Here is a 20980-nt window from a genome sequence, read left to right as displayed (position 1 = left end):
AGACTGACATGGTGTAGGAAAGAGAAATATGTATCTAATGCACTCTCTGATTTTTCCAGAGCTGTTGAAGGGCATTGACTTAAGCAGTCTGGTTGACAATGATGCAGACCTGAAGATAGATGACTTCAACCAGAATGTTCTACTGATGTCTCCCCCAGCCTCTGACTCGGGATCCCAGGCTGGCTTTTCTCCCTATTCCATTGATTCAGAGCCAGGAAGTCCACTCCTTGATGATGCAAAGGTATCTGTGACTTGGATTATCAAATTAAAGGCATTTACTTCAGGGATGCATAAGGGCCAGAATTTGAATCCTTCTAACTTTCAACAACAGAGCCAGCAGATCTCTAGAGCTGTAGGGATCAGAGAAAGATTTGCATGGATGAGGAAGGTGCATGGGAGAAAGAGGCTTTTCTGAAGGATGGAGACTACTTCCTGAGCTGTAAGGCCTCAGTCATACATTATCTTTTAGAGGAACAATGTAGATTCTGTGTGAATTTATAGTGAATGTCCGTGATCCAAAAAGCCTGTGGTTTTCAAGATGGTATATGTTCTGTGAATAAATCAGGAGAACTGGAAAAAGGATGATGACATCAGATGTGGGTAATGAGACTGTAAGTAACCACAGTACTAGAAAGCTGTTAACTGTCTTCAGCTGACAGATTCATTTTGTAGGTATCACAGAAGTGGGTCTTGCAGGAGATTTTCAGAAGAGTAAGTGCAATGAAAGTTAATCCTGGTCTAAAACAGGGTTTTAGGGAATGTTGACTGAAATGGCTGAGAGCAGAAGGAAGGTGAGGACACTTGGAATACTTCAGCCTCATCTTACTGAGCTGAGGAACACTTCACTGGAGTTCTTGCTGATCCTAAAAGCAAATTTTAAAACTTGTTCTCCTCCTTCTTCACCACCCCATCCCTTTGCATAAGCATTTTTTGTTTTACAGATTGTTAAGCAGTTTTTTTTATCTTGTTCTTCTGTCCAATCCTAATTCTTTGAAGGTTAAAGATGAACCTGACTCTCCTCCTGTGGCCCTTGGTATGGTGGATCGCTCTCGAATACTTCTCTGTGCTCTCACATTCCTTTGCCTCTCCTTCAATCCTCTAACATCCCTTCTGGACGTCCGAGGAACCCCAGAGTCTGACAGCCTCGTGCGCCATGGCTCTGGCAGGAACATGCTGACCGTTGAGTCAGGTAACAAGTTAGAACAGCTCAGAGTATGAGGAGACTGGACCACAGGAAGTGGCCAGGCTTGCATGCTCTCACTAAATAGCATCTACACGTGGGACTGCTGCAAGTCGCGTTGCTGGGCTAGATGGACTGTTGGTGTGATCCAGTAGGGCATTTCTCATGTTCAGGGAGTTGTAAGACCTTTGTTTAATGTTTGGGGAGGGGTGGTAACCACAGAGCTGCATGTGAGAGGAGAGCTAGCAGTGGGTGCTTTGGCATGGTTACAGTTTACACCCACATTCATCATTCTTCTTGAACAAAACCAAACGTTGCTTACTGTGGTAAGCTAGAAAGGTCACCTGTTTGTAGCCCAGCAACCTAGACTTTCGGGAAGGACCCTTGAAAGTTGGTTCAGAATGAGGTATTTTTCTCTCCTCACTGATCTTTCTCAGACACATTCCTGTAAAGTTTGCTTTTTATTTGTTTTTAAGGTAACTCACCGATCTTTAGCCTATTAATGAAGTAATGTGTGAAAAGTTACTATAGAAACACTGTTGCTATGTGGTCTTGAAACTGGCTTAAAATGCTTGTTCTATTAGATGTGTAGTTTAGAGTTCAGTCAAGAACAGGGGATTCTGTAGGCATGTTGTCATTTCCCTGACTGATAAATGTGCTTCCTCAGTGTTGTTTTGTGAAATTAATGCCAGAAAATGGACATTGAAGTATTTAATTCTCATGGGTGTATGTGATAGAAAAATCAGAATGCAAGAGGTTCGAGGAAAACTAAGTGCTGACTCAGGTTTTATAAATGGATTTTGTTTAAAAAACAAACAAAAAAACCCCCAAACCCCCCACACCCCTGTTTTATTGTGGTTGGGAGTGTTGTGGCATTCAGGTGAAAAGCTGTTGATTTGCATGTTTCCTGATTAAAATGCAGTCTTTCCAGAAGTTGATATCGTGTCATATATAATGTGTTTGTGTCGATATAATGTAGCAATACATCCTTGTGGGTCTGGGCAGGCTTGTTGCTTATCTTGTTGCCAGGCTTTCAATGTCCAGATTAACTTTAACTTTCCTTTGGGATGTTCCCTTGCAGATGCAGGTGGCTGGTTTGGTTGGATGATGCCCACACTGATTCTGTGGTTAGTGAATGGAGTGATTGTCCTGAGTGTGTTTATAAAGCTCCTTGTGCATGGAGAGCCAGTGACTCGATTGCACTCGAGATCATCTGTGACGTTCTGGAGGCATCGCAAGCAAGCTGACTTGGATTTGGCACGGGTAAAGTTGATTCTGTGTTATATCAAATGCATCATCTAGGAGGGGAGTGCGTATAAACATGGCCTAAAAAGACTGTGGATTGGCACTTGCAAGAGCATAGTATTTCTAGAGTTAATTGTCCTGTATGATTTCAGAGGAGAATTTGGTGCTAGTTTGTCTTGAGCAGATCACTGTCCTCCTTCAGCCTGAGTTGGTGAGGCACAGACATCAGTGTTGGAAGAGACATCTGATTTCTGTCCTTGTGCCTTGCTGCTGCATCTTGTGACAATCTTTGCAAGCAAGGTCTTGGTTTCCGAACCTTGGTTTTCAGAATTTGGCCTCTGCTGTGATTGCTGACAGTCAGTAATGTGCTTGAGGGTGTGCTGCCTTCTTTTTTTTTTCTTTTTTTTTTTTCTTCCCTTGTTTCAGTGCAGATTTGTCCCGATTGTAGCTCAATGGAAGCTACTGAGTGGCTGCCTATCACAGATTATAGGCCCATACTGATACGGCACCCTAAGTGATGAAATGTATGTTTGAGCACTGCAGTCTCCTGTCCTCCAGCCTCTTGCAAGTCTTCCCCAGTGTTGAGGCAACATCTGGCTTTTGACACTGAAACATTCGTTTTGTTTGAGAAGGCAGGAAACTGCTTTTATCTAGTGCCTGTGTCTCTCCCAGATGTCATAGCTGTTACAGGAACAGGGCCATGTGTAGGCTGAGATGTGTAGGGCCCGGTCTGAAGATGGTGTAAACTGGCTTCATGCTTGCTTTGATTGTGTTGACTTGCCTCAACTAAAGATCTTATCCTAGCTTGTACATCAGTTTGCCTTGCTTCCAGTGACCAGGAGATCCCAAAATGTCTCCAGTGCTTAGCCATGGAGGTTGGTGTGACTAGTGAGTAGGTATGGGGTATACTGAGGAAGCTTGCATTTCTTCTGCCTGCCTGCCTTGCATTTGGAGAGTAAGGAAAGTGGTTTTCTAGGCTGTCAGTGAAGTACCATCAGTTTCTTTTTGATGTTTGACCTTTTGTCATGTTTGCAGGGGGATTTTGCTGCAGCTGCATCAAACCTGCAGACTTGCCTGTCAGTTCTAGGCCGAGCACTGCCAGCTTCCCGCCTGGACTTGGCATGCAGCCTGTCCTGGAATGTGATCCGCTATAGCCTGCAGAAGCTGGCACTGGTGCGATGGCTGCTGAAGAGGACTTCTCATCAGTGGCGGGCAAGAGAGGCTGCTGCAGGCTTTGAGGATGAGGCCAAGACCAGTGCTCGGGATGCAGCTCTGGCATATCACAAGCTCCATCAGCTCCACATAACAGGTAAGAACAGAGATGGGAAAGCTATTCTCTTCATTTTGCCGAATAAGGAGACTCAGAGCTGATTCTGTGGGGATATAGTGAGAGCACCACAGCCTCTTTTCCTCTGGAGGGTAGCTGTTGCAAGCTAAGTAGACTAATTTCAGAAGCCAGTTACTAAAACTGTACAGCTTCATATGGTGAAAGAGCTCTGTAAGAATGGCCTGAGCAACAACAGTGTCCCAAGTTGCATGTTGTTGAGCCTGTAGAGGTGGCTTGGAGTCTTTCCCAAGTGACAGATAATTGGGTCCAGTCGTTTTTCACTGGTGTTTAAGGGCTTGTTTGGTTCCTATCGCTTAGGAGTATGATGTGGAAGTAGGGGCCAGCATTAATTTTTGGAAGAAGAATTAAAATTTCTGAAGCTGTGTAAAGCACAGATTGCCAGTGGGTGATGATATGCTCTAAAAGCCTGCACATATGCACATTTACTAAATAAGCACTTGAAAGATCCTTATGATCAGTTTTTGCTGGTTTCTTGACAGACCAATTTGCAATTGTAATAGGCCACAAATATATCTGAAATCCAAGCTAAACTTCCTTCTGCCTAATCTTGTGGCATTAACTGTAGTTGTGCCACCATGGATAACAAGAAAATGTTCCTGTTTGTAATGTTATCTGCATTGATACCTATACAGGTGTGGACTGCAAAGGGGTTCAGTTATGTGGTAGAGATGAATGTAGTGAGGCGAGGTTTGCAAATGTTGTTATAACTGTTAGCTATACAGGTCTGTTTTGCAGGAGCAAAGCGGTGAATGCCAGCCTTGGTATCAGTGGAAGGAAGTTTCAGTTATAGTTGTTTTGCTGCCCGAATACAGAGTAGTCATATGGCATTGCAAACTTCTCATGTCAGTAGGTTCTCATTTGCCTGTTTAGGATAGTATCTCTGCAAATGACTTATTTAGTAGTGGGTACTACTGTGTGAAAGGTTAACTCTTTTCCTTCCCTTCTGGTGTAGGTAAACTTCCCTCCAGCTCGGCTTACTCAGGTTTGCATATGGCCCTGTGTGCTGTGAATCTGGCTGAGTGCGCAGAAGAAAAGATCCCACCCAGCACAATGGCAGAAATCCACCTGACAGCTGCGGTTGGCTTGAAAACCCGCTGTGGAGGCAAGCTTGGCTTCCTAGCGGTGAGTGAGTTCTTGTGTCCTCCACCATCACACATTTAAGCACAGCTCTAGGGAGGCCTGCAAGCTGGCGTTGCCACTAGCTCGATGCATCTGCTAATACTACAGTTATGATACAGTCTATAATGAGCTTTGTCCTTGGTGTTCTTTGTCTCTCTTTCCCTGTGGATTGTTTTCAATCTTAGTCTCTCCTTTCTCTAGAGTTACTTTTTAAGCCAAGCTCAAAGCTTATGTAGCTCAGAGCGGAGTGCCATTCCTGACTCGTTGCGTTGGCTGTGTCACCCACTGGGACAGAAATTTTTTGTGGAACGGAGCTGGACAGTAAAATCTGCTGCAAAGGAGAGTTTGTACTGCACCCAAAGGAATCCTGGTAAGAATCACTGCTAGTTTGAATGTGTGACCTCCCAGCACTTTGGGCCTGGGAATCTCTCCATCCATGAGGAGTCGTTTGTTTGAGAGCATTCTCTTGTGCACGACAGTTGCCTTCCCCTGTAGGAACCTGCTTGTCGTCTCAGCGGTTGAGAGGGGCTGTGGAGCAGAGAGATGTCTTCTCAGACTCTGCAGGAGCTGCCTCTCTTCCCTTTGTACATTGTGCTGGCTTTACATGTCATCCCGCTTGTGTTTTTATATGCTGGAACAGAACCTAGTTGTAGCCCTGAATGTCTAAGGGATGACTTTGGTGTGACCAAGGTTTGTTGTCTTTAGAACAGTGTCATAGCCATGCTGTTGAGTGGCTGAAGTGTCACAGAGATGTTTGGCTAAGGGCTGCAGCTTTAAATGGCTAATAATGAGTGGAGTGGTAGTAAAAAGGCCCAACAACTTAGTCTTCATAAGTCTTTGCAATAATTTCTCAAGAATTTCCCTATGCTACTCTTCCTCTTGCCCCTTAAAATTTGACTCTTCCAGCTGCCCTTGTTTATATCAGGAGATGGTTGGCATTGTGTATAAGAGAAGTGGTTTGTTATTTCTCTCTAGCGGATCCCATTGCACAGGTTCATCAGGCGTTTTGTGAGAATCTGCTAGAGAGAGCTGTGGATTCACTTGTGAAACCTCAAACTGGAAAAGAAATAGTGGGACAAGAGGAGGAGGAACCATGGTAAGTTTCTGTGCTGTGGCTGGGGACTGCTGTAGGTAACTGTAGACTCAAACATTTAAACTGTTAATCATACACTAAGTACCCTGAGGCAAATTGAGTGGTTAGTCTTTAATCAGGACTTGAAATCATGACACAAATCTGACTGCTGCGGTTTTAGAAGAGTGAGCTCAACCTCTTCGTATTAAAACTTCAGAAGTCAAAGGTGAAATTCTGACTGTTGCCTGACGAGATAAGGATTTCTCGTTTTGGCTGGCATGCTGCTGATCGATTCCTACATTGGATGGCACTTTCTCTGCTGATGGTTTAAAAGTTCAGTAACACTAAAATTAGCACACACCTACTGTTTTAATTGACCAGATCATATGTCCAAGACTCCGAGTGTTAAAGTCCAGCTTGTTAGAGAGAATGACCCAGCTGGCTCCCTACATTATGCATGAGAATGTTCCTGTAACTGAATAAAGTGCCACATTTACCAGCAGTGAAAAATCAAACTGATGTGTGGCAAGAGTAGGAGAACAGATGTTGGCTCAAATTGTTGTTGGTCTCTGTCAGCGCTGTGAGCAAAGGAAAGGGGTTGGAATGGGGGAATCAGAGCAGCTTTTTATACCAAACTACATCCTGTTTCTAACTGATCTCCAGATATGCCGGTGCCCAACAATGCTATGTAAATATGTGGAAAATTCTGTAATGATTGTATCCCAAAAAAGTATGGGCAGAAGCCTCAAATGGGGAAGATGGCCTAGTTTTTCTACCTGCGTAGGAAAAATAGTATATGTTTAGTTTTAATTTCAATCTCACATCTGCTTTCTAGCATAGTTGCAGAGAATGAGCAGCAGTTCAGTCTAATTGCTTAATACAGATGTGTGTGATCAGATGCTGCTGCTGATGATGAGGGAAGGTAGCAGGGTTTGCATGAGTGAAGTAGATTATCAGTATACTTGTGGAAGTTCTGTTTCTTAGTTGGCAAGAGTAGCTCTGTTAATACAGCAAGCTTTCTCCTTCCCCCAAAGACAGGAGCTCAAGATCCTTCTCTGTAGCCTATCCAAGGAAATTAGATCATTACCACATATGCTACTTTCTCTGATTAACACTGTGACTCTTTAGTAGTCACTTGGAAAAATGTAGTTCAGCCTCTTTTAGAGGCAGTGATTGAAAATAAGCCTGTAATCAACTTGTTACATGTCATGTCTGTCAGCAGATTCAAGATGCTAGAGGGGATGCTGGCAGCTTCTATTTAGTATTTGTAAAATGTGCAGTGCTGACTAAGTGCCAATGTAGATTCTTTCTCTTTAACTATGTATTACATGCCTTAGTCTGCTTCTGTGCGCTCAGTCTAGCCCCTCCCATGACAGTGGTACCACCTCTTGTTTTTAAGGACTTGCATACAGCCTGCTCCCCTACTCCTTAACAGTAAGGCAAATGTCTGTGATGTAAAGCTCACAGTAAGTTCCAGCATCTCTGAGGTTGAGGTGAGAGTCCTGGGGTTGACTCTAATCCTGAACTGTTACCTTTCCATACAGGGAGATTTGATGATACTCATTGAATCGGTATGCGCTCTTCCACTCTCAGGCAGGTCTCTTTAAATACCACAACACTGTTGGACTACAGAGCTTGAACTTTCTGCCTCCTCCTACTGGCTTAAAGGGTCAACATTGTTTAAAAATGTTTCATAACTGATTGGAAATACCTTCAGGCTTTGATATCTCCTGTTTGACAGCATAGTGAAGGTCTGCCTTGCTTCTTGTTTCAGTGAATTCTCCAGTGCAATGGAGTATCTGAAATTGCTCAACTCTTTCTTGGACTCGATGGGAAGTGGAGCCCCACCTTTTGCCAACAATTCTGTACTCAAGTCAGCCCTGGGTAAGTCTGGTAGAACAGAAGCTCTCCCAGCTGTAGGAAATACTGCTGAGAGATGTTTCCTCTCTGCACAGCCTTTCAACCTTTCAAACTCTAGGCATGGCAGAAACACAGCCCTTGCTGGGGTGAGACATGGGTATTGAGCAGCACACCACAACATGGTACAGCAGCTCAGGATGGAAGGGGATGGTTAAGAAGGCTCTTAAATTTGGCTGTGTATGGTAACGCAGTCTGCCCAGGTGGAGTTGCAGTTATTTGTATTACCAGTTATGATGGACACTTAGGACATGTACCAAGCAGTACACAGTACCCTGACCTGAGAGCTTAATCCTGACAATGTGAAATGAGGGAAAAGTTGTAGCATATAAACAAGCATAGTAGCACTGCAGCTGAGGTACAAGACCTTTCCACTCCCCAGAGATGCCTGACCTCACTTTTACAGCAGCTGCTGCCATGTGCGTTCCTCCATCTCCAGAATCTCCAGCCCTGCAGCCCCTGCTCTGGACTAGCTTTGGACATATAATGGGAGGCACTTGCCATGGTCCCTTGCAGTATGTCTAGCGGGAGAGCTAGAGCTGTAGACTCCCTCTGAGCTGTGCACTCAGTTGGGCTTGTCTGGTAGCTGGTTGCTGGAGTACTCATCTTGCTTGGTGTTGGTACCTGGCAGTTCACTGGGATGCTTCTGGAGCTCTTAAGAACAGGACAAATTAGTCTGTGCCTAAAATGTACAGAGCAAACATAGAAGGGAAGCTAGATATCTTTTCTCCAGGGTTTACATTTTGAGGTAAAGGGTCAATATTGCCATGAAATTTAAAAGCAGGTCAGAGTAGCAGAGCCTGTGTCCTTTGGCCCTGTGTAGACTCCAGGAGGCTTTTGAGAGAATGTGAAACAATGAAGAAAATGGTACCAGGGACCTGATGAACTCTTTACCAGCTTGATGATGGTCAGTGCCGAGGCATGGTATATACTGCTGGAATTGCTACTGCAGGGTGGGGAGTGGAGATCTGTGTTGGGAAGAAAGGCAAGGAATTTCTAGATGAGTAGATGGGATAAATTCTGTTTAGGTTCTTGTTGGCAAGATACAGACTCAATATCTGAAACTCCGCTTGCTGCCAGCTGTAGGGTGTTTGCTTGCTGCCAAGTTACCAAGCTGTGTTCCTTCAGCATGTTTCAGCATTCACCCAGACATCTGTGTTCCCATGAGATCAGTTTGGTTTGCATGCTTTTTTCAGCTCATTAGTGTTGATCTTGGTGGAAGGCACTGGCTAAGGCATACAACACCTACCCATTTTCTCTGAGCGGAAATTAGCTTGGTGTTCTCTCCTTGGTTGCAACTTGTGGTTCTGTTTTCATAGGCCCAGACATGGTGTGCAGATGGTGGTCAGCAGCAGTTGCTATGGCAATCGGTTGGCTCAGAGGGGACGATGCGGCTGTGAGGTTGCATTTCACAGAAGTGGAGCGCATGCCGAAGGCCCTGGAGATGTCAGAGTGCGTAGGCATCTTACTACCTTCAAACTCCTGTTCCTTCTAGCCAGGAACGTCTGTTCCCTTAATACCTGTCCTGTGGCTGCTCTTATCTGTGTTGTGGAGTCACAAGCAGAGTATATCAGTGCTGTCCGGTGCAATAGCATGAGGTGTAAATGTGCCAAACAACTGATGTGTAGGTCAGGGCTTGCAGGCTGATGTTAGAGCTGTGGATTAGAAGAGTCTATAGGGAAGAGAATTGTTTCTTTATGGATGCTTTCTTGTTTTTGTTCTAATCCTGCCTCGCCTCCCCACCAAATGACAAAACTTGCGCGCACACACACTGACGAAAAGGCTGATGTCACCATCTTGACTCTTTCCCATTAAAGTTTCCTAGCCAGTTTCCTTCCATTTCTCTGTGGCTTGTGTAGGTGAGGAACAATTTCATCTTTTTCTGTCTTTAAGAAGTTATGATCTCCCTGATTTAAAGCTGGGAGGGTGAAAGCTGATGCTAATCATTGCTTGAGCTTGGCTCCTGGGGCTGCCCTGTGGCAGCATGACATAGTACTGCTTAAAAGCAGTGCTGTTTCTCTTTCAGGAATGCCCTAGTGAAAGCCACCTTCTATGTGTGTAAAGCCATGCAGGCCTCACTGTCTGGGAAGGCAGATGGACAGCAGAGCTCCCTGGGTCACTGCGAGAGGGCCAGCAACCACTTATGGAACAGCCTTAACATGACCAGCAGTGTCTCCAGTGCCACCCTCAACAACGTAAGGGATAAGCCACTGGGTAGTATGTGGTGGTGGTGTTAGTTCTGAAGTTGGTTTTGCCACGGGTGTATCGCTCCCCTGTTGCTTCTGTTTTCATTCTCCATTCATCCTGTGTCTGATGGCAGTAGCAGAGAAAACTCTTCCCTTTCCTTCCAAAGGGCATTGAAATTTTTCTGTCTCTGCCATACGGAGGAGCAGTCCTGCAAGTACCCCATTCTGCCCTAAACAGGGTCTCAGCTGGCTGAGCCACTGCCCTGGTCCTGCCAGTACCTGTCACCTCTTCTCTGGTTCTTTGACTGCTTCTGATTTGGCCCATGGAAAACTTCCATCTCTGCCCTGTCAGTGAAGTTGCTGACACGTGTGAAACATGGACCTAGTTAAGCCAAGCCTGCTCTGTTTCAGGCAGCACTTGAGCATTTGAATCCTCTGCCGCAGAAGTGGGACTGTTCTGTGCTATTCCTGAGTTTGTGCATTGCTTGTCTCTTTTCTTTCCAGGATTACCTAAAGCCGGAGCTTCCCTGCATGGCATATGGGACACAGTTCTGGTCCCTTCTGTCACTCCTGGGTGGCAGCTGTAGTGCATTGTAGTTGCATTGCATGTTCTGGCAGTAACTGTGCAATGTTTCTGCAGTGCAGTACAGAGGCACTCTCCATTTCTACAGCGCAGGTAGAATTTCCTAAGAGTAACTAGACTGACAAACTGCTGGGGGGCAACAACAAATGGGGAAAAGGGATATGGGTAAAAATGTGGGTTGTATCAAGACTGCCTTTTTTTCCCCTCTGCAGATAGTGAGGATCTCTTTACCTTGTAACTGCTGGTTTTGGCTAGTTGATACCATGATGTAGACAGGTCTCTGTAGAAGGCTGGGGCATTACAGGTGCAATGTATTTGTGGTATATATTATCTGAGGTGGGGTAGAGGTCAGCCTTGTAGACACGTTTGCTTTCTTGGAGGAGACAGCTCTTCCTTGGGTACAGCCGGGTCCTCCATCCCTTGGGCTGCACCTGTTGGTACAAGGCCACAGAGATGCTTCTTAGGCAAAAGTATTCATCATGGATCCTGCTCTGTTCAGTGCATTATGGTGGAGGTGGTTCTGTTCAGAGGGCCAGGGAGCACCTTTTGGGCAGACAGAAGGTGTTGTAGCTGATACCATGTAGGCATCTGCGTGGCAAATGAGCTGTTACTCGCCTGATCAGTTGTCTTGTCTGGGGCCTGGCTCCTTACAGATGATCCAGCTGCTGGCCTGTGACTTGCTGCTCTCTCTTCGCACCAGCCTGTGGCAGAAGCAGGCAAGCACCAGCCAGGCCTTGGGTGAGACCTACCACGCCTCAGCCTCTGAGCTCACAGGCTTCCAGCGTGACCTTGGCAGCTTGCGCAAACTGGCCCATGGCTTCAGGCCTGCTTACCGCAAGGTAATGATGTCTCTTCTTTTCGCTTTCCTCTTCATCCCTGAGAAGAAGCAAAAGTTGATTTTAGCTAGCCCTTTGCAGACTCTCAGGGCAATGACAGGGAAGCTGCAGTGCCTAGAAGCTTAAGATGTACATGGGCTTGAGTGGTCCAGGTGCCTGGGGCAGTGTTTTCTGTTTCCAGCAGCCTCCAACCATCTTTTGGTGGGTGATGAGTGGAGGAGCCTCTCTTTCCTCTGTGTGCAACCAATAGAAGTCCAGTGCATGTGGGGAGATGTCTGTGTTAGTTGCTAACTAGAAGATATGAGCAGTAGATCTGTACTGCAAAGTGAATACCACGGCATCCAGCCCCTTGACCTGGCTCCAGGCTGTGGGTCAGTCCCTTGAGGGACTGATGGAAGGAAGCTTTCTCAGTCTGTATCCCCTCATGCGTTTGCTCTGTTGATAGCTGGAGGATTGGGGTCCCCAGTGTTCTCTTCCCTTCCCTGTAGACAAAACGCAAGGTTTTTTCTCTGGGAAACAATCCCATGCTGTTCAGTGGTCAGAAGGGATGGGGCAAAAACCTTGTGTATGTATTCTTGCTCATCATCTTGCTCAGAATGAGGCCCTCAGGAGTATTGTGAAGGGCTTTTTGGGGAAGCCTCACCTCAGAGGGCTGTAGTAAGCCACTCTGCTTTTAGCAAGACTCCCTTGTTGTGTTTTTCCTCCCTCTGCTGTTCCTTGCCTTTTGGCAATGACTGGTTTTATTTTTAGTTTTTATTTTTTTTATTCTGACTAGTTTTAAGCCTCTGTAAAGGAAATTTAAGTTTAATACCTTGAACAAGGGAATTGTCCTGGCATTTGGGCTTCAAAGTTTGATTCTGTTGTTGGGAGTGTTGGACTAGCAATTTTGAAAGAGTCATTTGCCTAGGTCGAAGTTCAGGAATTTGCTCTTTCATTTTCTGCCCTTTTTCTTGCTGTTTTTCCTCTCCTTTCCCAGGCTGCTAGCAGTTATGTGGCAAAAGCTTTTATCCTCTTTACAGTTGCCCTGACTTGCAAATTTTCTAGAGGCAGGTGGGAAGACCAAGGAGGAGTGTAGAAGCGGGTTTTTTTGTTGTCAAGATGTCAGCACTGTGCTCTTAAAATGCTGAGGGATGGCTTGAGTTTAGCTGCAGGATCATCCTTATGTGAGTTGGTCTATTACTGCCTCTCTTATCTTCCCTCCCAGGTTTTCCTTCATGAGGCCACTGTGCGTCTGATGGCAGGTGCCAGCCCTACCCGCACCCACCAGCTGCTGGAACACAGCTTGAGGCGACGCACGCCCCAGAGCAGCAAGCAAGGTCAGCCCCTGTGCCTGAATAGCACCCCACCGCATGTGGGGCTGGGCTTCCTGCTGGGATGGGGCAGTGGCCCGCTTGGGCGAGTACCAGGCTGCAGTCAGCCACGGCCACAGGATGTTGCGGGGGCTGTAGCTGCGGCCGGTGGCTTCTGCACAGTATCTTCCTGATTTCCATGTCTTTCGAGGCTCAGGAAAATGGACTCCTGTGAGCCTCTAGCTCTTGTAGGTGCTTCTGCCATGCTAGATGCAAGCAGACTAACAGGAACTGCCAGCCCTGGGAAGGAGGTATCAGCAGACAAGTTGAAAAATGTTTGCATGTATGTGCCCGCACACAAAAAACCTCAAAGGGCTGGAGTTCAGGGCAGTAAATACAAAGCCAGAAGACAGGAATCTTAAAGGGAGAGGGTCAAGAGACATGATGCTGATTATAAAATCCCTTTAGGATTTAATAAAACAGATCTGTGTTTCAGTGCTGGGATGAGCCCCATAAAGCAACTTTAGAAAGTAAAATGAAAGGGCCATTCCTGCAGAAGCAGTGATCACCTAGAGCAGCTCTGGAGTCCCTGCCTGATTCCAGATCAAACCGTTCCACCTTAGTAGGTTAAATTAATTGCTTGGTGGTTTGCAGGGTACCCCCATCTCTTTGCGCAGTTGGGAGACACTGAGGCCTTGCTTCTGCTTTGCCAGCCCAGAGATGTCTGTTAACTGCCAGTTAAGGCCCTGTTAGGGCCTGCATTGAGGGGTTTTGTAACGCATGTGGTAGCTTCAATGCAAATTTTCTCTCTCCTTTTTGTGCTTAGGTGAACTAGACACACTGCCAGGCCAGAGGGAGCGAGCTACAGCTATCCTGTTGGCCTGCCGCCACCTCCCTCTCTCCTTCCTCTCCTCACCTGGCCAGCGAGCAGTCCTGCTGGCCGAGGCTGCGCGCACACTTGAGAAAGTGGGAGACAAGCGCTCGTGCAATGACTGCCAGCAGATGATTGTCAAGCTGAGTGGGGGCACAGCCATTGCTGCCTCTTAACACCAGTACAGGGCTGTGTTGCACAAAGGCAGCCTTGTGAACCGTCAGCCTGGACTTCCCCTCTTGAGGTTTTTAAAAAAAAAAAAAAAAAAAAAAAAGGTAGGTTAGGTCTGCCAGTGGGATTGCTGTGGGGTGGGAGAGGGAGAGAGGGTTTTTTAACTTGCCCCAGGTTTCGCTTTATTAGCCCCCTTGCTTGCTCTCAGGCACTGCAGCAGGAATCTGTCTAGTTGTAGTTTTGTGACTGTGCTGGGGGCTGTCAGAAAGCACTGCCCCTGCGTGGAGGTGCTGAGCCCTGCTGGGAGGAGAAGCCTGCAAACCGAACGCGTAGGAAAGCGGCACCTCCTATGTCTGTCCTCAAGGGCATCATCTTCCCTTCCCAAATGCCTCTGCAGATAGGAACCTTTTGGGGAGGGTAGAGGATCTGCTCAAACCTTGCCCTGAGGCGTTACTGGGGTCTGAGGCCATTCTCAACCTGCAGGCTGCCCTGAGAGAGAGGGAAGGCACCAGCTTTGCGTGCATCAGGAGACTGTTTTTTCGCTGAAGCCCTCTAGACCCTACTTTACAGAGGTGCTCTGGGAGTATTGCTTGGGGCCAGTCCTGCCTGGCAAATTTCTCTACAGTTTTTATACAGGTTTTTTTATAGGAATGTTTGTGGCTTTACAAAGTATAGGGTGCAATGCAGCAGATTTCTCTTCCTCTCCACTTCATGCATCTTCTTCCTGTGACCAGAGCTGCCTCCTGCCATTTCTGGTGGGGAGGCTTGGTTTGTGGCAGTCTACAAGCAGAGTGTACATAGAGGGCTGTTTGTCTTAGAAAACTTGTGAGGCCCTGGTCATTTGGTGCTGGATGGTGTCAGAGGTGGATGTGCAGAGCCATGCACTCTGTATGAAGGGTGAAGGCTCCTGTGGTGCCTTTCTGTTGGTGCAGATTGAACTTCTTTTAGAAACATTTTTTTGATTTCATTATATTCCCAGTCCCAGAACTTACCTTCATGTCCTTCTCCCTTCCTTTTCCAAGTGCTCCACAGCGCTCATGCATGCAGCAGTCTGAGCACCTGCAGGGACTGGAAGGCACTGGTTCAGGGCGAAAGTCTCCCTGCTCCATTGCCATCACCCTTCAGAGCAGTCTGGCTCACAGGTGTTGAATCATGGGACTTTCAAAGAGGGGGAGGCAGATTGGGGACAGGGAGGGAACGGTTTGCACTTTTTTCTTTGCCTTTCCTGTTGCATCTGTCCAAAGATGTGCAAAATGATTGTCCCTCTCACACCTGCAAGTAGGGAAATCAGCCTTTGGTGGGTTCACATTGCCACTTCTCCCCATGCATAACCTGCCTGTGCTCCACATGGGTAGCTAGAAGCACACAGGTACTGGCAGCAGCCTGGTCCTTTCCTGTCCTGAGCAGGCTTGTGCAGCATGACTCCTCACTGCAAAATCAGAACTCAGGCTGTTTAGCAAGATGCTTCTGTATTTATCCAGCTTTTACAGAGGGGCACGAGAGCTTGAGCTGCTTTAAAAAGCAGAAGGAAAAAGATGGCCTTGTGTCTCACTTTTGGCTTCTTGGGAGGTGTGCATGCAGTATGTGCTGCAGTAGTTGAACGCCTGTAATACTGATCATAGAGTTGGCTGGCTTCAGCAAGATGGAAACTGGCCAGGAGAAATCTGCCTCCCAGCAAAGTATGTTCATGGTGAACCTGTGCTGTAGCTAGGAACAAAATCATGGGGACCAGAGTGCCTCTTCCCGCTGTTACTTGGGGACTCACTGGTGGACTCCTGGCAGTGATCACTGGCAGCCTGTGCTTCTCACCCCTGCTGGCAGGTGTGGGGGTAGGAATCTCCTGCTTCCCAGTGTCAGAAGTTAGAGGAAAGCTTTGAGGGAGGGTTGTTGGTCTTATGTATCTTAAATCAGTATATGGGATGCTCTGGTTCAGATGACGGCAGCTACTTCTGCTTTGAGTGCATGTCCCAAGCATGCTAATTGCTGATTGGCATAAGAACAGCTGTTGGTTTTTAGGAGGGCTTTAACTGCCCATTACTGAGTTTCTTGGCTATCAGTGATCCTCTTTGTGGGGTGACTCATATCCTACCTTTTCTCCTCTCTAAGTAGCTATTGCACCATCTCCAAGCCTTGGGTCTTTTGGTCTCCAAGCCTGAGGTTTTACTGAGCTACAGAAGTGCTTTACCTGTAACACCCTCCTGAGCAATTTCACATCTCCCTGGTTCTGTGTGCAGCATGTTGGAAGTTTGTGCTTTTGTAACACAGGGGAGCAAGGTTTGGAGGAAATGGAGATTCTCAGCCTTTGCTTGTAATTTAAAGGTGAACAGAGCTCTAGGAGATGGGCTGCAGGGAGTATCAGCTGGAGAAGGGCTTGGGAGGCTGTTGGACTGAAACACCAATAGCTAATGGCATGATCCACTGAGGGTCTTAGCACTGCTGGCATTTCTCTCCCGTCCAAGGCAAGGGATCTTTGTCCTGTCCTTCTATGCTGTTGTTCATAAATTTGCTGCCCATCTGTCCCTACAATTTTTTATATATGTGTGTGTATATACTGTAACTTTTTTGTTTGAGGGTGGGAGGAAATTGTTTTATGGATTATGTGAAGAAAGTCTATTTATCCAAATGGAATTAAAGGTAGGAATACTTTGTGATAAAAGGTGCAAGTGGTGGTGGGAAAGTTCCTAGGGGAACATATCTGCTGTCTGAAAACCCTGTTCCAGGGCTCGTGAGCATCTGTTATCTAATAAAGGTGAACGTTACCACCATGTTCCATGTGTTAGTCTTCTCCATCACAGCAGCTGCTTTTAAAAATAGATAAGCCTGACGAGTCTTTCAAACAGACCTCTGAACACAAGAGTACTTCAAGGAGTTGGGTCACAGAAGTCTCTACTACATGTTGGTCGTCTTCCAGATAATCTCTGTCTGTAAAATGGAGCTGTAAAGCTTGCAAAGAAAGATGACCAGCTAGGCAGTCCCTTACTGAAGCAAGTGTGGTGTCTCTGTACTCCTCTGAGAGCAACCTGAGGAGGAGGCTGATGGCCTGAGTTGAGTCCTGTGTCACCTAAGTTGCTGTCAGAAGCAAAAAAGGCAAAGTTGGGCAAGTACCTATTTGCAAAGGAAGCTTTGGCGTCCAGGTGTGTATAGTTGTTTGCACTGCTGGGCTCTGCCTCTTTGCTCCTGTGCCTGCAAGGTATGGTACTGGAGGGCACTGCAGATGTAGACCTTGCACCATGCTGCTCTAGAGTCAGTGCTGTTTTTTTCCTCTTGCTCTAGCAAGAGAAAAATCTGGTGCTGGAGAATGCTGCCAGAGCATAGGGGTGTCTGCTCTGCTGCCTGACTTTCCAAGGGCTGCTTGTGTGTTATGTAAGGTGTACAGTGTAAGAGTAGAGCTGTAGAGCTAATAGTACTGAGGACCTCATGCTCACAATGTGTTTCAGGGCCTTTTCTTTAAATAAACTCTGGTCTTGGCAACTGAATGCTGGTTTGCAGTTGCAGTGTGCATCCTCCAGTTTAGTGTCAAACATGTTTCATTGCATTTTACCAGTCATGACTTTCAGATTTTCTGCTGGTTTCCTTCCACCTCTGGTGTCAGTTTGTAAGATCCTTGTTTTCCTTTTTGTGCTAGCTGCTTTTTATAGCCTTTCTTTGAAAGTGAGGTGCTATGTTGCCTTATGCATAGCTCTTTGCCATGCAGCAAACTGGTCCGTGCTACACCAGCTGCTATGTGGATCAAAAGGGCATTGACAGTTTGCACAGGGCCAGCTTGGTACCAGACAGCACCTTGCCTTACCACTCACCTGAGCAGCCAGTTTCTGCTGTAGGGGGAGGTAAGTAAATTAGCACGGTAAAAATTATGGTGAACTGCACAAAGGGACTTATTAGCAGAGTCTGTGGAAGTGGTGTGTTACCCAGAGTTGAGGAGGCAGAGGTGGGGAGCACTTAAACCAGCTGGACATACAAAAGCGGGGACCAGTTGGGATGCACCCAAGGGTGCTGAGGGAGCTGGCTGGTGCCACTGTGGGGCCACTCACTGCCATCTTTGGAAGGTCACTGCAGTCATGGGAGCTGCCTGATGACTGGAAAAAGATGAATGTCTCAGCCATCTTCACCAAAGACAATCTGGGCCAATTGCAGGCTGGTTGGCCTTAGCTGAGGGAGGTTAGGGACAAAATCCTCCTAGATGCGCATGAAGGAGAGGAAGGTGACTGGGAACAACCAGCTTGGATTTGCCAGAAGCAAATTGTGCCTGACCAACTTGGAAATTTGTGATGATGTGCTGACTGGCTATGTGAACAAGGGGAGAGCAGTGGATGTCATTTATTACCTTGACTTTGGCAAGGCCTTTGACATGGTCTCCCACAGTACCCTTGTAGCCAAATTCCTGAGAGATGGACTGGAGAGGTAGATGGGTAGAAATTGGTTGGACTGTTAGCCTCAAAGAGTTGGGAGCAGAGTCCAGTTGGTGGTCTGGTATCCCTCAACAATCCATACTGGAGCCAATACTGTATTTATTAATGACCTGCATAATGGAATAGAGTCCTTACAGCAAGCTCATGGGTGATACTAAACGGGGAGGGTCAACATACTGCAAGCAGAGCTGCTATTCTGAAGGACGTCAACAGGCTGGAGAAATGGGCTAACAGGAACCTCATGAAGTTCAGGAAAAGTAAGTGCAATGTCCTGCATCTACAAGGGCATAACCCCCTGCAACAGGCAAGGCTGGGGGCTGACCAGCTGGAGAGCAGCTTTGTGGAAAAGGCCCTGGGGGATCTTGGTGGACAAGAAGCTGAACATGAGCCAGCAGTATGCTCCTGGGGTGAGGAAGGCCACCACCATGGCAGTGCAGCTAGTAGGCCGAGTGCAGCATGTCCTCTCCTGCATCTGGCACTGGTGGAAAGCCGAGGTCCAGCACTGCATCTGGTTTTGTCATCCCTGCTCCTGGGAAGATGGGGGCAAGCTGCAGCAAGCCAAAGGGAGGGCTACAATGATGGGTGGGAGGCAGTGTATGTGTGAAAGGAATGGGGCTTGTTCAGCATGGAAAGAGAAAGGCAAAGGGAGATCTAACTGCTGCCTGCAACTATGTAAAGGAAGAGAGATGAAGCCTTGCTCTTCTCTGAGGGGCATAGGGGAAGGATGGGAGGCAGTAGACAATGTGGAGGTGAGAAACTTGGCTTAGACATGAGGAAAAATTGTTCCCTGCAGAAGTTTTTAAGCAGAGGGACAGGGGTCCCATAAAGGCTGTGGGATCTCCATTCTAGAAACCATTCAAAGCTCAGCTTTGCACTGGGGACTGGACTTCGAGGCCCTCCCTCCAGTCCCCTGTGGTCCTCTCCCATCCTGCTTATGTCATGTGCCTTCCCCTAGGCTTAGCCACAGGGGGCCTGTGTGCACTGCACAGTGAGCCCACGTCTCCCCTCTCAATGGGGCTGCACCAGGGCCTTTGGGCCCCTCTTACCTGGGGCGGGGAAAGGGCTGCCTCCTTTTCCTAAATAGTCCCCATACAGCATGTCCCCTTCCCCTCTCTCTGCTCACGGGTCTGGGCCCTTCCCGGAGCTGCATGCGGGACCGGGTGCCCCCTGGTCCCTGTCGCGCTGTGGCCACGGGGCGGCACCAGCTGCCTGGCGACAGGGTGGCGAGGCTCTGCCTTCCCCTTTCGGGGCAGGCAGGGCACACTGGCCAGGCTGGTGCTGCCTCCCCCATGCAGGGTCCCTGGGGTCCTCTGGGAGCAGTACCAGCCCTTGCTGGGCATCAGGACCCCAGCTCTGGGCGTGGGGCCGGGGAGCTGGGCGCAGGCTTTGCTGCCCCTCCTGTGTTGGAGCAGGGTGGGGATGCAAGGCCTGACCCCCGATTTCCCTGAGGCGCGCTCAGCCCATCGCAGCCTCCCTCGGAGGTCAGGGAGGCCCAAAGAGTCCTTTTCCCTTGCCTGCCTGGGGGCAGTGCAGGTATCATGGGGCGCAGGGCACGGCAACCCCTAGTGACCTGGGTTGCGCCAGGCTGGGTGGCAGCCTCATCCCCGATGCTGTGTGCAGGAGCCCCCTCAGCTGCGCTCCTGGGGGTGAGGGGGGCCACCCCATCCTCTCTCTGCAACCCCACAGGCCACCGTGGCCTCCTCGAGGAAGACTGACAGGGCTCAGGCTGCAGTGCTGGCCCTGGTGGGAGGTCCCCCACAGCGAGACCCTGTCGTGCAGGCGGCTGCAATCTCCCACCCTGCAAGCAACACCCTGCTCTGGCGCTGTGCCCTGGGCTCAGCCTGTGGGGGACAGAGAACGGGTGAAACTCATTGCCCAGGTGAGAGGCTGTGGAGGGGGACAAACCCAGCCTGCTGCCCCTCCTTGGTGGCGGTACCCAAGGACCTGAGTGGGAGCAGCCTTGAGGGGCCGAGCTGGCAGCCCACGTCCCAGAGAAAGGAAAAATAACGCGTTTCCCCATGGCCATGCCTTTGCTAGCAGTCACAGTTTATGTAGGGCCTACATCATTTTGCTACTCTCCAGCCTTGAAGGGCAGCCTCTGCTGTAACCCTCTGTAAACACAACAACAAATACAGATTTGTTAAGACCGTAATTTGAAACATTCATATAAGGGAAAGACAAAAAATCTCCATCCCACCCTGAGTCGGGGTGGGCGGTGTTAGTTCAAGAAACAACAGCAGGGAGCCGAGCAAGAATGAAGGGAGACATGTAAATCGCGTCTCGAGCCCTTGACAGCTGACCCACATCGAGTGTATTTATACTTTCCTTAATTCTGATTTTATGTCCTCACCGAAGAACCACCCAGAGAGAAAGAGGGAAGGGGCAAGGACATTCGCAACGAGTTTCTCGTGGCGGGTCATGACGGTGCCGTGCGGCCTTCCCGGGCGAGAGCCGGGCGAGAGCCGGGCTCCTGCCACGGCCGTACCGTGGGGCGTCCCTGGCCCCTGCAGCGGCCGCTGCCAGGGCGGGTGTGCTGGAGGTGGCCGTCCCACAAGGCAGAGTGCATGCCGGCCACGCTCGCTCGGGAGGAAACCTGTCCCGCGGCGCAGCTCCCTCGCCGCTGGGGCCGGCCGCCGCGACCAAGCGGCCCCTGAGCTGGCGCTGCTGGGCCGGGCCGGGCCGGGCCGTTGGGCCCCTCTGCCGGTGCCGTGGCCTAAACTGGAGAAAGAGGGTTGGCGTCGCCTCCCCCTCTGC

At 48.5% G+C, this 20980-nt stretch overlaps 1 protein-coding gene across 2 annotated transcripts in view; it reads left to right on the top strand.

Moving 5' to 3' along the window:
• The window catches only part of SREBF2 (sterol regulatory element binding transcription factor 2), a 28082-nt gene extending 11498 nt beyond the window's left edge, over window positions 1-16584 (top strand). The window contains exons 7-19 of one of the 2 annotated variants that reach the window (XM_026069132.1): window positions 60-241; window positions 997-1189; window positions 2262-2443; window positions 3461-3734; window positions 4726-4895; window positions 5094-5262; window positions 5868-5988; window positions 7739-7848; window positions 9201-9333; window positions 9908-10076; window positions 11304-11489; window positions 12691-12802; window positions 13602-16584. In XM_026069132.1, the coding sequence (XP_025924917.1) occupies window positions 60-241; window positions 997-1189; window positions 2262-2443; window positions 3461-3734; window positions 4726-4895; window positions 5094-5262; window positions 5868-5988; window positions 7739-7848; window positions 9201-9333; window positions 9908-10076; window positions 11304-11489; window positions 12691-12802; window positions 13602-13822 (2222 nt within the window). In that variant the 3' untranslated portion in view covers window positions 13823-16584. The remainder of the gene's footprint in view (window positions 1-59; window positions 242-996; window positions 1190-2261; window positions 2444-3460; window positions 3735-4725; window positions 4896-5093; window positions 5263-5867; window positions 5989-7738; window positions 7849-9200; window positions 9334-9907; window positions 10077-11303; window positions 11490-12690; window positions 12803-13601) is intronic. The other variant, XM_026069133.1, reaches the window with a different exon arrangement.
• The last annotated feature ends 4396 nt before the right edge of the window (window positions 16585-20980 follow it).

The sequence above is a fragment of the Apteryx rowi genome, unplaced genomic scaffold (assembly GCF_003343035.1).
Source record: "Apteryx rowi isolate R43461 unplaced genomic scaffold, aptRow1 scaffold_287, whole genome shotgun sequence".
Classification (NCBI taxonomy): domain Eukaryota; kingdom Metazoa; phylum Chordata; class Aves; order Apterygiformes; family Apterygidae; genus Apteryx; species Apteryx rowi.
Note: the sequence above shows the minus strand (reverse complement) of the source record. Positions and strands in the feature narration are given on the sequence as shown.